This window comes from Plecotus auritus (genome assembly GCF_963455305.1).
Source record: "Plecotus auritus genome assembly, chromosome: 9".
NCBI lineage: Eukaryota > Metazoa > Chordata > Mammalia > Chiroptera > Vespertilionidae > Plecotus > Plecotus auritus.
The window spans coordinates 69448803-69464265 of NC_137783.1; the positions used below are offsets into that span (position 1 = coordinate 69448803).

The following is a 15463-nucleotide window of genomic DNA, read 5'->3' on the forward strand; positions in this document are numbered from 1 at the left end:
GGAGTGGGTGTGACAGCAAGGGAGGAGACCAGCGAACAAAGGGGGAACCCTTCCCACCCCCACGCGTCCCCCACCCACCAGCTACCTTCTGCAGCAGCTGCAGGGACGCATTCTTGTCCCGGGCCAGGTGCTCGGACTCCTGCACGGCCTGAGCCCGGATCTGCCCGGCCTGACTGTCCAGCACTGCCAGGCGCTCCTGAAGGGGGCCAGGGTGGTCAGTTGAGCCCTGGGGAGCCAGGGCTAAGCCCAAGGTGAGGCTCGGCTGTCTCCCCAGACCCTGGGTTTCAGTGAAGGGAATCCACCAGCTCTCTGCTTGGCCTCCACTCACCCCAGGACAACCCAGGCTGCTGTGGTCAGCTACCCCCGACCCTTCCCTTGACCAGTGACCCCTGTGCCACAAAGCACACCAGCCAGAACCCATGTCCTCAAATCTCCCCTCCCTCCACTCACACAGTCAACACGTGCAGAACCCCACAGATATGGACGTTCTCCCCCCACCCCACCCTCCCACCTCTGCGCCACCACCCAAACCCAGGCCTTTGCTTCCCCAGCCTGGACTTCTTCATCAGCCTCCTTCTGCCAACTCTCAGCTTTCCAATCAGTCCCACACGCCACAAATACCTTGCTAAGGTGGCATCTGAGGTTTGTTTTTGCTTGCCTGCTTATCCGAATTTTCTAATCTCTTAAGGAGAACATATATTACTTGAACAAATTTTTAAAATATGTTATTGATTTCAGAGAGGAAGGGAGAGGGAAAGAGAGATAGAAACATCAATGATGAGAGAGACTCATTGATTAGCTACCTCCTGCACGCTCCACACTGGGGATCCAGCCCACAACCGGGGCATGTGCCCTGACTGGGAATAGAACCGTGACCTCCTGGTTCATAGGTCGACACTTGACCACTGAGCCACGCTGGCCAGGCTGAATAATTTTTTTTTAAATCCACGAGTAAAGTTAGATCACTCCTCTCCTGAAACTCTTTCAGTGACTCCTCGTTACTCCCAGATGAAGCACAAACTCCTCAGCCAGCACTCAAGGGCGCCCAGACCTGGGTCTACACTTTTCAGCCCCTCCCACCTAAGCCTGCATTCCGTTCAGCGCACTGTACCCTCCACTGCACAGCTTGACCTCGGGCCTTTCTCCCACTGGCCCCGTAGCCCAGGAGAGCCATGCCTGCCTCCTTCGCCCAGCAAGAGCTGACTTAGCCTCTACGACTGGTCCAAATGCTCTCTTTTCTCTAACATCTTCCGTGATCACCACTCAATGTCTTTGCTCCTGGACTCACACTATTCTGTATCACCATTTGCCTGTGTGCCTGTTACTTTTGAATGAATATACATCTCCATCACCACCCCCCAGGGTGTCAGATCCCAGAGCATGGCAAGTGTCTCTTCTACCTCCACATCCCCATTACGGCTTAGCACAATGCCTGGCTCAACAAGCATGAGCTGAAAAAAAAAGATAATAAGTGAGAGAAAAGGACAGAGGCTGGGAAAATGGCTGGGTTAATCCCAGAGGGCTTCCTGAAAGAGAGGTCTTAAACCACTAACAACCCTGAAGAGCAAGAATGGGAGGAGGGAGAGAAGAAGGAAGCCAACCTAAATCTGGGGTCAGCCTAGAAAGACTGAAGCAGAGGCGGTGGTCCTCACAGCAAGCTCTGCTGTTTCCCGTTTACCGAGGACCTATTAAGGCCAAGAACTCTGCTAAATGCTGGCATTTGTTGCCTCCTTTTTTAAAAAATGTATTTTTATTTATTTCAGAGAGTAAGGGAGAGGAAGGAAAGAGAGATAGAAACATCAATGATGGGGGAGAATCATGGATCGGCTGCCTCCTGCATACCCCACACTGCGGAGCGAGCCCACAACCTGGGCATGTGCCCTGACCGGGAATCGAACCCTGACCTCCTGGTTCATAGCTCAGCCCCTGAGCCATGCCGACTGGGCTGTTACCTCCTTTAACTGTCTTATGAGGCAGGTGCCTTTGTGCCCATTTTACTGATAAGAACACTGAGTACTTAGGAGGTAAGGCAACTTAGTAAATGGTACAGTTCGGATGAGAAACAGGTCATTTGAACTCCAAAGCCATCCTCTGAGCCACTCTGATCCCCACTGAGAGGAAAGCCCACGGTACTAGGACAGACAGAGGCGGGGGAAGGTGGGGGAGAGGAGACACAGGGAGCCAAGAAGACAGCTGATCAAGGCTCCCGAGGAGAAGCACAGGGGAGAATACAACTCTGGGTCCCAGTGACCGAGCCCCTGTTTCCTGGGGGCCTGGGTGGGCATGAGTGGGAGGGACCAGGAGTCCAATACTACCCACCCCTCCCAAATTCCCTGGAGCTTATACCCACCCGGACCTGGAATCCATGGGATTAGCCACTCCAGGCACCCCGGCGCGTGCCCTCCAGCAGGAAAAGGGAAGAGGCCAGAGGAGCGTCAGCCCCAGCCCCGTGCAGTGTCATGGGAAGGAACAGGGCTTTGGGGCCAAGCAGGCCTGGGTTCCAATCCCGACTCTGAAGCTTATAAGCTGGGAGGTTTGGGGCAAATCTGGAGCTTCTCTGAACCCTGGTTTCCCTGTATGGGGTGGGGCAAATGTAGGTGTATAGAACCTGTATGAAAGTTGTGAGTACGTGAAACAGAGTCTATTCCTGTATTATTTATTAACTAGAGGTCCGGTGCATGAAATTCATGCACTCAGGGGGGTCCCGCAGCTCAGCCTGCACCCTCTTGTAGTCTGGGAACCCTCGGAGGATGTCCGACTGACAGCCTAAGCCGGCAGTAGGACATCCTTAGCGCTGCTGCAGAGGTGGGAGAGGCTCCCGCCACCACCGCTGCACTCGCCAGCCGTGAGCCCGGCTTCTGGCTGAGCAGTGCTCCCCTGGTGGGAGCGCACTGACCACCAGGGGGCAGCTCCTGCATTGAGCATCTGCCCCCTGGTGGTCAGTGCACATCATAGCGACCAGTTGCTCCAAGGGTCAGTCAATTTGCATATTAGCCTTTTATTATATAGGATTATTGTATAACTGTCCATACAAACATCTGTAAACCTACTTTTGCCTGACCCTGTATATAAATGGGATAAGAGGCCCTAGCTGGTTTGCCTCAGTGGATAGAGTGTCAGCCTGTGGACTGAAGGGTCCCGGGTTCGATTCCAGTCAAGGGCACATGCCTGGGTTGCGGGCTTGATTCCCAGTAGGGGGGTGCAGGAAGCAGCCGATTAATGATTCTCTCTCATCATTGATGTTTCTATCTCTCTCCCTCTCTCTTCCTCTCTGAAATCAATAAAATATATTTTAAAAATAAAAATAAAATGGGTGAGAGTACTGGGCTGAGACCACCCTAAGCTAAGGTCAGAATGAGCTGACACAAGGCCTTCTCACACGCTCAGGGGCTTGGGAAGTGAGAACTGCTTCCCTGCCTTTCCCCTGCCTCTCATTGGAAGCGGGTGCAGTTGTAAGGCAGGGCAGCGTGCGAGAGAAGCAAGGGATCTGAACGCGGGGGAGGGCCAGTGGCTCCCCACTCACCACCAAACCCAGGCTAGCTGTCAAGTCCCCAAGTCACCACTTTCAACACCCCTCCCATTCTCACTGTTCTCCCATCCCACCCACTCACCCCAGCCAGGTGAACTGCACATGCATGTGTGTGTGTGCACAGGCATGCAAGGCTCCGCCACAGGCTCGGAAGCCCCCAGCCATCTTCCCATTCTCCTCCCTGATGTCTTCCTAACCCTGGCTTAACACGAGCCTCCTCCCAACTTGACTCCCCACCCCCAGGCACACATTCCCCTCCCCCCCGCCGCCCCCCATTTCCCTGAGATCAGAAGGGATCGCAGCCCCTGGAGCTCGGGGACAAGCCGGGACACCAGAGCCAATCCCCTTGCTTTAGGGCTCAGTGAGGCAGGGCTGAGCCAAATTGGGACCCAGGAAGCCCTCTCCAGGACCTCAGGCTGGGTCTAACATCCAAATCTCAGTCTCTGTAGGTGTCCCAGCACTCCCACCAGACAGAGAGCTCTGCCAGGCAGGAGGAAGCCTAAGGCTCAGCCTCCTCCCCCATCTGCAGCTCTCCTTCCCTTTCACTGCCCGCCAGCGCCCAGCTCAGAATGGGAGCCCAATCCACTTTCCACACAGGATTCCGGGAGTCAGGGCTTCATAACAACAGCTATTGCCCAGCCGGGTGTGGCTCAGCAGTTGAGCATCAACCCAGGAACCAAGAGGCTGCTGGTTTGATTCCTGGTTAGGGCACACGCCCAGGTTGTGGGCTTGATCCCTAGTGGGTGTGTGCAGGAGGCAGCAATCAATGATTCTCTCTCATCATTGATGTTTCTCTCTCTCCCTCTCCCTTCCTCTCTGAAATGAATAAAATATATGTTAAAAAAACCTCACAATAGTTATAGTTCGCTGAGAGCTTACTATGATCATATCCTATACTGTCTTCACAGCATCTTGGTTTAATTCTCACAACAGCCTATTATTACTCTCCTTTGATGGGGAGGAAACTGAGGCTCAGAAAGGTGAAGTTAACATCCATAAGGCCATCAACGGGGATTCAAACCCAGGTCACTGGCCTCTAGCCCCACCCAGCTGTGCACCACAGCCCGCAGAAGGGAGCAGCAGGGAGCAGCGGGCGCACCTTCCTCCGGGCTACACTGTGCAGCAGCTCAGCCTTGCTCCGGAGCAGCCCCTGGCTGGCCAGCTCCCGCTCCTCCTCCACGCGGCTCTGCTGCTCCAGCCGCTGGAACTCCAGGTCCTCAAAGAGCTTGGTCTCTGTCTCCAGGGCCTCAGCCTCCTTTAACGACAGTGACACAGGGTGGTGCTTGAAATATCACTCTGGGTTTGGGAGGCTGGACCTGGGGAAACTGGGGAAAGGCTCTGCCACCGTCCAACCCCCTACCCTTGGCTTGGCTAGGCCCCTTTCACAGGCATCACCATCTGGAACCGCGGGAAGGAGGAGAGAGAGCCCCCCAATCCTCCTTGTCCCCTCCAAACCAAAGCACCGACCCTGGCATCCTGGCAGGTACCGCAGGGCCCAGGTGGTCCTGTCCCGCGCTCTCCTCTCTTCCAGGCAGGGGCCCTCGGGGCCAGGGAGGGGGCTGGTGACACTGACCCTTCTCAGCTGCTCCTGCACCTGCTCCCGCACTGACTCGGGGCAGGTATCCAGCTGCCTCTGGAGCTGGGCGTAGAGCGCCTGGCGGGCCTCCAGGTGCCGGCGTCCCGCGGCCAGCTCCGCCCTCTCCTGGTGGCGGGCGGGCGGGGAGAAAGAACACACACTCCTCAACTCCGCGGCAACAGCAGGCGAGGGGGCGGGGCGGGCGGGAGAGGAGAGAAAACAAGACAAGTAACAGGAGAGAACAACCAGGGAAGGAGAGAAGAGCAGAGGGGAAGTTAGGGGGGAAGGGGAGGAGTACGGGAAGCGAGGAGCTGAGGTGGAGGGGTGGGCCCAGGCAGAAATTTTGGTCTCTCCCAGTCCCTTCAACTAGACAGGGCCTAAGAAAAAGCCCTACGCCCTGGCTGGTGTGGCTCAGTGGATAGAGCGTCAGCCTGTGGACTGAAGGGTCCCAGGTTCAATTCCCAGTCAGGGCACATGCCTGGGTTGTGGGCTCTTCCCCAGTGTGGGGCGTGCAGGCAGCAGCCGATCCATGATTCTCTCTCATCATTGATTTTTTTTTTCTCTCTCTCCCTCTCCCTTCCTCTCTGAAATCAATAAAAATATATTAAAAAAAAAAAAAAAGAAAGAAAGGAAAAACCTTCTGCTTTCTCTCCAAACCAGTCAAGGCCAAAGGTGGTTCCGCATCCCAAATGGGAGCTTCTAGCTCCTGCACCTCACAGCCGGAGACCAAAATTTACCCCTGGTGGGGAAGGGGGGAGGTGGTGACGTTAAATCTAGGGGATCAGGGGATGGGTGTGAATGGGGAGCTGAGGAGTGAAGCTATGGCAGCGGTGAGCAGCAGAAGGGACCCCAGCCCAATCCTGTGGCCTCTTCCCTCCTGCCGGGGGTGGAGTGAGTGCTGGTACCACAGGCTGAACCTCAGCAGGCTGAGGGCTGCAATTAGTTCAGGCGTTGCCATGGTAACCGGTGCCCCAGCCAGGGATACAGAGAGGAGGTGGGTGGCTCTGTCTGGGGCGAGATGACACCCCTTAGGGCAGAGCAGGGCTGGAGGTGCTGGTGAGTCACCTCCAAAGGACAGGCAGGCAGGGGAGAAACTGACTACTGATCCCAAAGCCAGAGTGGGGCTTCATCACCCCCTCACATAACGGGGCCCTGCGAGAGGCAAAGGCCAGGCCTCTGGGCCATGCCAGGTACAGGAGAAATGCGGTTCGATAGGCTCCTTCTGAAACCGTGAGCTTCTCTGGGAATAAGACCCTACACTGAACCTGGCCCCCACCCCATAATCCACCTCCCTCCTGGGGAGGAGGACCTGGTCAGTTCAGTCAGGGGTCCAAGCACCTCCCCATCCTTGGACTCGACCTTTATGGTACCCTATGTTCTTGACGACTCGGGCAGGAGGGGAGAGGCCCCCATTCCCACCCTCTGCCTGAAGATCTGCATTTGGGGAGTCCCCAGGGGGAGCTCCCCGCCCGCCCTCCACAGCCATGCCGCACCACTGGCCTCCTTACCCCTGCTCGGAGGAAGGCGGGCAGGTGCGGGGAGCAGCAGGCCTCCCTCGCCCACGTCTGCAGGGGCAGCACCAGCCTTCCAAAGGGGAGGGCTCTGCAGGCTGAGAGGCCCCTCATCCAAGCATTTCCCCCAACCTTGCACCATCCTGCCAGTGCCCCATGGAGTCAGGTTGAGCTGTGCCCCTTGCCCATTCTTTTCTGATCAAAACCTTGGGGTCCACACCCAGAAATGAAGAAGGCAGCGTTAGAGGGGAGAGGCCCAAAGCCCGTGGAGTTAGTGCAGAAGTGGCATGGCTCATAGCTCTTCCCCGCCCGGGTGGCACTGGAGTTAGGGGCATGCGCAGAGCCCAGGACAGTGACTGGGGACAGTGGAGAGGGAGGGGGGGACACATTAGTGCAGGCCTGTTTGGTAAGCATGGAGTTAATTTGGCACAGAATTTGGGAGTGTGGTTTTGGGGCCCAGAGCCAAAATTCAAAAAGGGGGGTGGTTGTCAAAGAATTTGTAAGAGCTTCCAAATTGAGGGGAAGGAGAAAGACACTCTCAAAAAAATGCAGGAGGAGAATGAATTCTTAGAAAAATACTGTCAGTCCAAAAATAAATGGCCCCTCTCCACTTGAGAGCTTTTGGCACATTGTAGGCCATCCTGGGTGTGTCTGGCACAGCCCTCGGGGATGGAATGGTCCCTGCAGGCTGGCACTAAACCTGAGAGGGGCAGGGATGGAGCTGTAGATCCTGGAGGCTCAGGAGAGCAGAGACCTGAGGGCTCTCTCCCAGAGACCACCTCCTGCGCACCGAGGCACGCTTGCCGGAGACCTTCTCCACAGGGACCCCAGCCTGCATCGCTCCCAGCACCAGGCCCCCGGCTGTGCTCACTATCCCAGCAGGGGTTTGGATACTTCCTAGCAGGGCCCAGAATGGCAGGCACCCCGGGACAGCACAGAGACCCAGCCAGAGGAGACCCCAGACCAAGGTAACCAGCCCAGCCCGCAGGGACCTCCGAGCTGCTACCTTCCGCGGAGGACAAGGCCCCTCCCCTGAAGTGACACCGAGGCCACCTGGTCTGCAGGTTAGAGGATGAAGTAAGGGGTGAGGGGCCCTCGAGAGGCGTTTCTCCTTCTCTCCCAGGCCCGGTCCCTGGCCCCGAGTCCGGCCAGGTGCAGTTACCTTGTCCCTCTCCTTCTGGACGCCTGTCTCCAAGGTCACCAGCTTCTCCTGCAGCTGGTCCACCGCCCTCTGCTCCTGCTGCAGCAGCGCCCGCTCGGCCTCCCTCTCGCCCTGCAGCAGCGCCCGCTCCATCTCGGCCTGGGAGTGACCCCCGGTCCACATCAGGGCCAGTCCAGGCGCTCAGACCCGACCCGAACCACTCCTGGGACCTCTGCAGCGTCGGGCCAGCCCTGCAGGAGGCTCACCTCACGAGCCGACTCCTGCAGCTGCTGCTCCAGCTCCTTCACGTGGACCTTGAGCTGCTCCACGCGCCCGAGCACCTGCGCCCGCTCCTCCTCCAGGGCCAGCACCTCGCCCTGCAGCCTAGCGCTGGGCACGTCCTCATGCTGGAAGGGAGGTAAGCGTCAGCCAGAGAAGCTGAGAGCCTCCCAGGATGAGGGTAGTAGGACGGATCCCTATCCCTCGGGCATGTGGATGGGGAAAGCAGCTTCCCTCCCTGCAAGAGGGGCACTGCCGATGCACTTCCAGGAATAAAGCTTTCCCACCGAGCGCCAGGCCCGGGTGGGGCCAAGGAAGGCAGGCCTGAAGCATATTTATAGCCTGGCAAACCCACCGCACCACCCGCTGCCCTGGCCTCCTTTCTACACTTCCCAGCCCCACCCTTCCCCAAACCAAATCCCTCAATTACTTCCTCCCGCCCTGGGCCTTGGCACCCACCAAATGCCTGCCTGCTCTGCCCCAGGCCCACCCCGCACCCCACCTCCTGCGGGTGCTCCCGGTCCCCCGCACCCCACCTCCTGCCGGGTGCTCCCGGCCCCCCCACCCCACCTCCTGCTGGGTGCTCTCGGTGCTGCTGCACTCCTCCTTGAGGTTCTCCTCCTCGGAGCGGTCTATGCTCTCCCACAGCCGCGCAGGGGCACCTCCAGGCTCCTCGCTGCTCTGCCCGGAGGCCCCAATGGCTCCTCGAAAGCCTCGCAAGGGCCTCCGGCCAGTCAGTGCCAAGGCAGCAGTGGCCTCCCCGATGCTGGGCAGCTCCCCGGCCTCATGCCCCCCGTCGGCCCGGCTGTACTCTGCACACAGGTTCAGGATGGTCTCCAGGCGCTGCCGCTCCTGGGAAGAAGGACAGAGGGGCATGAGGGAGGAGGTGTGTCCTGTGGGGCTGGGCCAGGCAAGGTCTTTCAGGAGAGAGAACTAGGATTCTAGGGCTCGAGGCTCAGATCAAGTCAGGAAAGCACCCCCGCCCCGCCAAGCTCTAAGGAGGCAGAGGGAATGAGGGAACCCCAGAAGCGAGCAGGAGCAGGCTGGCTGCTGCGTCACGGGCTGCATGGCCAGCCCCCCACCTCGTCTTCCCTCCCTTTCCCTTCTCACTGTTCCAGTGGGGTACACCAGACACACAGAAGAACACACACTGGGTAGCAGACAAGGCCACAGCAAGACACAGATAAACACCAAGGTGCTCATGCTGGCACGGGTACATGCAGATCCATGACTCGAGGGGCACAGGGACCCCCCCACACCCCAGCCCTGACGGAAGAGGACACAGACCTGAGGGGCAGAGACCCCCCACACCCCAGCCCTGACTGAAGAGGCCACAGACCTGAGGGGCAGAGACCCCCACACCCCAGCCCTGGCGGAGGACACAGTGCATGCCCTGGGCCAGCCCCAACACGCACATGCATATTGGCCCACACGCACGCAGACACGCAGGCCAGCATGCGGGCGGGCAGACACAACAGGAGGCAGACCCAAGGCCCAGGGGCCTGAAATTTACCCAGAGGTGTGCTCAGACCCCTGCCAGACCCGGGACCTGGGACGTGGGCTCCCCCACTCGGCTCCTACCTTCCAGCAGGTGGGCTGCTTCCTGCCCGGCCCAGGGAGTGCTCCCTGCGCCCACACTGAGCCTGCCCCTCTCACAGCCCCCAAGATACCTCTCAGGGTCTAGGATCTGAAGGAAGGTCTAATCACGCTTCAGGTCTGGGTCCCCCTTTCCCACTCAGAGCCCCCAGCCTCCCCCATGTTCTGGCAACCCCCTGCCTGGCCTAAGGTGCCTCTCCCGTGTCCAGTTTGGCCACGACCACCGGACACTCACCCAGCTGCCCTGCTGCTGCTCGCCTAGTTCCATGGCAAAGGAAAACACCAAAAACCAGGCACAGCCTCAGCATCCAGGAGGCTGGGCCAGGCCTCGCCCCTACCTCAGCACCCTGATAAGCAGCCTGGGGAGATGGGAGGGGCAGGCGGGTGGCCTCCCAGATTTAAAGTGGCAGGTCAGGGCTGGTGGGGAGGTGTGCTCGTGCGGGGGCGGGGGGGGGGGGGAGGACTGGGCCACCCCTCTGTGCGCCAGGCTCACTGCCCCCAGGACGGCCCCAGAGGAACACTCCCTGGGGGCTTTAAGCAGCCCACCTGCTGGGAAGGAGCCCCGCTGCCTGAGGGAGGAGCTGAGGTGGGAAGGACCTCGTCCTGGTCTATCTGGGTCCCAGGTCTGTCTGGCTGGCTGGCGCTACAGGCTGAACACAGCTCTGTGTGAACGGGTCAGGCTGTTCATTCTGCCTCCTCCTGGGGATCCCGCCTCATCTCTCCCCACCCAGCACCCGCACTTCATCCAAAACTGCCCCAACCTCTTCTGAAAGAGACTCCAGACAAACCTCCTCAATTTCTTTTTGTTAATCCTCACCCAAGGATATTTTTCCATTGATTTTTAGAGAGAGTGGAAGGGAGAGGGAGAGACGGAAACATCGATGTGAAAGAAACACATCGATGGGTTGCCTCCTGCACAAGCCCCCATCAGGGCCCAGGCTGGGGAGGAGCCTGCAAGCAAGGTACCTGCCCTTGATCAGAGTCGAACCCGGAACCTTTCGATCCGCAGGCCGACACTCTATCCACTGAGCCATACTGGCCAGAGCAAACCTCCTCAATTCTGATTCTCCTCCACAAACCAATTGCAAAGCCCCTGCCCCACTTCCCGCAGGAACCCCATTCCAGTGCTCACAAGAAAGAGCAAGATCCACTGTCCTGTGCATGTGAGTGAGTGTGCACACCAGCCAGAGCCCCTCCAGCCCGGTGCCATCTGGGGATCCCTCTCCTGTGCATGTGAGTGAGTGAGTGTGCGCAGCAGCCAGAGCCCCTCGAGCCCAGTGCCATCTGGGGGATTCCCACACCCAGCGACTTAGATGCTCTCTCTAGGACAGCAGCCTACAGCACACCAAAACCCCAACACACACAGCACAATCACATAGGCGGGACCCCGTTCTCCTCCTCCTCCCTGTCCCCCATGTCCCAGTTGACCCTGCATGGCCAGGTGAGCAGCTCCACACATTCAGATGTCGAAGGGCAGCGAGAAAGAAGGACCAGACGCCTTTCTAAGGAACAAGACCTGGGCCCGGCCAGCATGGCTCAGTGGTTGAGCGTCAACCTATGAACCAGGAGGTCAGGGTTCGATTCCCAGTCAGGGCACATGCTTGGCTTGCGGGCTCGATCCATAGTGTGGGGGCATGCAGGAGGCAGCCAATCCATGACTCTCTCTCATCATTAATGTTTCTATCCCTCTCTCTGCCTGTCTGAAATCAATAAAAATATATTTCAAAAAGAAGAAGAACAAGACTTGGGAAGACAAGAGCCTCGGGTTCCAATCCCAGCTCTGCGAATTGCCGTGAGACCCAGGAAAAAGCCCTCTGCCCCTGGCCTCGCCTTCTCAATTAGGCCTGCTTCTCAAACTGGGAGGGCCAAGGCCTCAACCATACATGTGGTGTGTTTTCCTAGGGCTTCCGTTGTTCAGCTAAACACGGAGAACGTGTATGCATTAACATAAAAGCTGTGTGATGGAATAAGTGCAAAATTAGCATGAGTTTAAAATACAGCCTTACAGGCGTCAGAGAAAGTTCTTCAGGCACCAGCCCCTGGAGGCCGGTTCCCACGGTGCATCCTGGAGGAAGCGTAAGCAGCCAGGCCCTGCAACTAACCCCTCCCACCCCTACCCCCGCCCGGTGGCCTGCCCACATGCTGGGGGACCCCCGCAGTGGAGGTCAGCAGACTCCCTGGCAGCTGCTCACCAGCCTCTCCATCTCCTGCTCCCGGAGCCGCTCCTGGCGCTGCCGCCGGTGGTACTCCAGCAGGTCGTCCTCATTGTCGCTGATCTCGGTGATGCTGTTTTTCCGCTCCCGGGTGACCAGCACCTGCAAGTCCCCGCTGGAGAGCTTCCTCTGGGCACGGGGGCTCTGTCGGGTCACAGCCCCCGGCAAAGAGCCCAGGCTGTAGGCGGGGCTCAGCCGGCCACTGAAGCTGCCCTTGTGGGGTGCCAGGGACTCCCCTAGGGTGGGCGAGGGGCTCCGTGTTCTACGGCCCCGCGCCCCCAGTGTCAATGAGAAGTCCTCTGGTGAAGCACCGTGGGCTGCCCAGCGCCAGGGCCGAGGGCTCTCTGCCACGTCCCTGGTCAGTTTGGGGTCTGGGGTGGACCGGGAGGGCAGCGGGGACAGAGCCCGTCGGGACAGAGCTGGGCTCAGGGGAGGGAGCTCCCGCAGGCTGTCCAGGCCCCGGCGGCCCAGGCAGGGACTCTCAGAAGGCTGCAGGGTGCGGGGGGCCGGCCCATCTGAGAATGTTCGGCCCACCGACTGGCGTGAGGGGCTGCTTGCCAACCCGCGCTCAGAGCCCGGCAGCTCGCGGAGAGGGCTGGGGGGGCGGTCCTGGAGCACACCCATTTTGTTTCGGGGTGCAGGGACCGGAGGCTGGAACTTGGGACTGCCAAGAACACTGGTGGGTTGGCTGTGGGCACCGGAAGCAGGGTATTCAGTCAGGCTGATGGCCACCACGGGCAGCTGCCCACCCAGCCATGGGCTCTCAGTGGCTCTGTGGGCCTCGGCCAGGACAGGAGCAGTGGGGCTGGCGGGCAGCAGACCCCGGAGGCCGGGGCTGGGGGGCCGATCATGCCCCACCTTTCTGCCCAGCCGGGGGCTCTCGGAGGGGCAGGCCCCTTTGGGCCGGGACTGTGGGGGCTGCAAGGCCAGGTGGTAACTAGAGGAGCGCACAGGCACAAGCGGGGGCACAGGAGGGGCTGGCTCCTGCCCACTGGGCGAGTGGCTGGCACAGCTCCCGCTGCTGGCTGGTGAGGAGAGTGGAGAGAAAGCTGGGGAGGTGTTCTCGTAGCTGGATCCCACGGACATGGCACCGGGGCTGGTTGGGGGCGACAGCAGGTAGCGACCCCCATTAGCCATCGGTGACAACGTGGACGCAGCAGCAGGCTTCTTGCCCGCAGCGCCGGGGTCCTCGAGCACCAGGGAGTCCATGATCTCCTGCAGGTCCTTCTCGATCGAGCTCACCAGGGAGCTGTGGCTGGTGTAGGCCACGGGGCCCTGGGCTGCAGGCTGGGGTGGGTGGTTCCCGTTCACTAGGCTTTCTGACTCTGTGAGGGGGAAACGCAAAGATGCCTTGGGCCTGGCCTCGGACTCTGGGGAGGTCCCTAGCGCCAGAGCAAGGCATCCCCAACTCCTCTGAGCAGAGCTGAGCTGCGAAGACTCTGGAGGGGAAGCTGGGAGATCTGGAGGGGAAGCTGGGAGATCTGGGTTCCGTGGCTGTGCCGCTGCCCTGCTGTGCAGCCTTACCCATCCCCGCCCTGGTTTCCCCTTGGGTAAGGAAGAGGTTGGGAAGGAAGCTTCTGGCTAACACACTGTGACTTAGGACAGAGTCGGCAATAACACCAGGCACTCTAGGCTGGTCGTTGCCTACTCACCCAAGTCTAGGTTCCTCCCTGCCTTGGTTTCCCCAGCCTCTAAGTCTCTCAGCGGGAAGGGCAGGCGGACACTCTGCAGCAGGGGTGGGCATGCTATGATGGAGCTGCCGACAGTTCCAGGAGGGACCTCAGTCAGTAGGACATTAGGGGCTGCAGACACAGCAGCCAAGACCCAGGAAAAAACACCCACCATGCCTCCCGGGCTGAACGGGGGGATCTGGGGGGGTACTGAACGGGGGGGGGTGTATGCTGCACCCCTTGGTCCAATCAGAGGCAAGGGAGGGGCCTGACACTGCCCGCTGGTTCATAGAAGCTAGGCTGACCAGCAACTAGTGCAGCTCAGCCCTCCGATGAGCTCAGGCAGCCACGCCAGCTAGAGCCTGCCTGCGCCCTGCCCCAGCCCTGCTCAGCCAAACAGAGTGGCTGAAACCACTGCCCGCAACAGCGGAGGGCCTGGCATGGCGAGGCTGGGTGAGGGCCGGACAGAGCTAACCAGGGAGCGACTGGGGCCAGGCATCCGATCCCTGTTCCAGCCAAGCAGCACTTCTTGGATCTCTCCCGGGGCCATGGCAGTGGCAGCAAGCCCGGACCAGGGGTGTTGTCCTGCCCTGACTCTGCCAGTGGCTGGGGGGGCCAGGAGGGGGACCATCCAAGGGGGCACCACCCGCCCAACCGCCTCCCTACCTGGGCCGGGGCTGTAGGGGGGCCCCAGGGCCCGGCCCCCTGCCGGGATCATGCTTTTCATCCACTTGGCTTCAGCGGGGTGATTGAAGCGGAGGAAGGTGGACTGGCCCAGGCACAACATGCAGCCTTCGGAGGAAGAAAATGCTTGAACAGCTGGCAGGGCGGAGGCAACCCTCACCCACTAGCAGGCGCACCCCGGGCTCCAGGGAGACACCCCCGCCTGCACTCAGTGTCCCCCATCCACGTCTGATGCAGCTGTGCCTGAGAAAGGCACTGGCTGGGCCCCAGAGCACAGGGCAGAGTGGAAGGAGCACTGGTTTGTGAGTCCCCAGACCCAAGGACTAGTCCTAACTCTTCCTCTGACAGGTGAAGTCACTTCACGCCCTGAGTTTGGTTTTCCCTTTAGAGAAATGAGGACACGCTGACCTTGTAGAGGAGACAGTACGTTCGAGTGAAAGTGCTCTGTAAACAGAGAAACTTCCTCAGAGAACATGGTCACCCTCGTCCCCTCACCTGAGGCCAACAGGGACCCAGGCCCCTTGGGTGGAAGGGTAAGCTTGAGAGGCAGCCACTTCCAGGATCACAAAAAAACTGTGGTAGGAGACAGGGAGAAACCGCAATGCCCCCTTAAGGACCAGAATTTGCCTCGAGATTCAAACAGTGGGCGTGACAACCACCCTTCCCCTCTGACAATGCACCCTCTGGCCTGATACCCTCCTTTCTGGTCTCCCCTGGAATGCAGCCCAGCCCAGGCCAATGGGCCCAGCCTCGGCCAGCACATCCCCAGGCAATAAGCACAAGCCCAGTCCTGCTCAGGAAGTGAGGGGAGGGCAGCAGGAGCCAGAACACATAGCCAGGGGCCCAGGAGTGTGCCCGGAGTAGGTGTGCCTGCGGGTGCCTGAACCTGGTGGCAGAGCCCTGCCCCCTGGCCATGCAGGTGCCAGAGGGACCTGGTGTTCCTATCACCCACCCTTCCAATTTCTTCACACCCCCAGCCCTGGCCCTGGCCCCAGCTGCCTATCTGTCCAATCTGGTGCCACTTGGCACCCCAAGCTTCATGCCAGTCTGAGCCGAGAATGGCAGGGAAATCGACATTCCTAGACGTTGAGACAGTGCAGGCCACGAGGTCATGGGGCATCCCAGGCCACGTGAGTACCTTAGCAGACCACCCACTGAGAAGCATGTTGCTGGAACCCAGGGCACTGCCTTGGGGATGGGGAGACCTCGCAGACTGAGAAGCCCAGAGCAGATAACCATAGTGGACAAAGCCACCCACTTCTCT

The 15463-nt window shown here is 59.7% G+C and overlaps 1 protein-coding gene across 16 annotated transcripts in view; it reads right to left on the reverse strand.

Annotated features, from left to right (window-relative positions):
* Positions 1 to 15463, reverse strand: part of PHLDB1 (pleckstrin homology like domain family B member 1) — a 45983-nt gene that overhangs the window by 16886 nt on the left and 13634 nt on the right. For 8 of the 16 annotated variants that reach the window (XR_013958995.1, XM_080640458.1, XM_080640457.1 and 5 more), the window contains 8 exons: positions 14182 to 14307; positions 11825 to 13170; positions 8607 to 8888; positions 8024 to 8164; positions 7779 to 7916; positions 5103 to 5231; positions 4629 to 4784; positions 86 to 196 (listed from right to left, as the gene is read on the reverse strand). Coding sequence is in view for 15 of the 16 variants with exons in the window: in XM_080640458.1 (XP_080496584.1) it covers positions 86 to 196; positions 4629 to 4784; positions 5103 to 5231; positions 7779 to 7916; positions 8024 to 8164; positions 8607 to 8888; positions 11825 to 13170; positions 14182 to 14307 (2429 nt within the window). In the remaining variant the exon portion in view is untranslated. The remainder of the gene's footprint in view (positions 1 to 85; positions 197 to 4628; positions 4785 to 5102; positions 5232 to 7778; positions 7917 to 8023; positions 8165 to 8606; positions 8889 to 11824; positions 13171 to 14181; positions 14308 to 15463) is intronic. The other 8 variants (XM_080640445.1, XM_080640456.1, XM_080640454.1 and 5 more) reach the window with 3 other exon arrangements.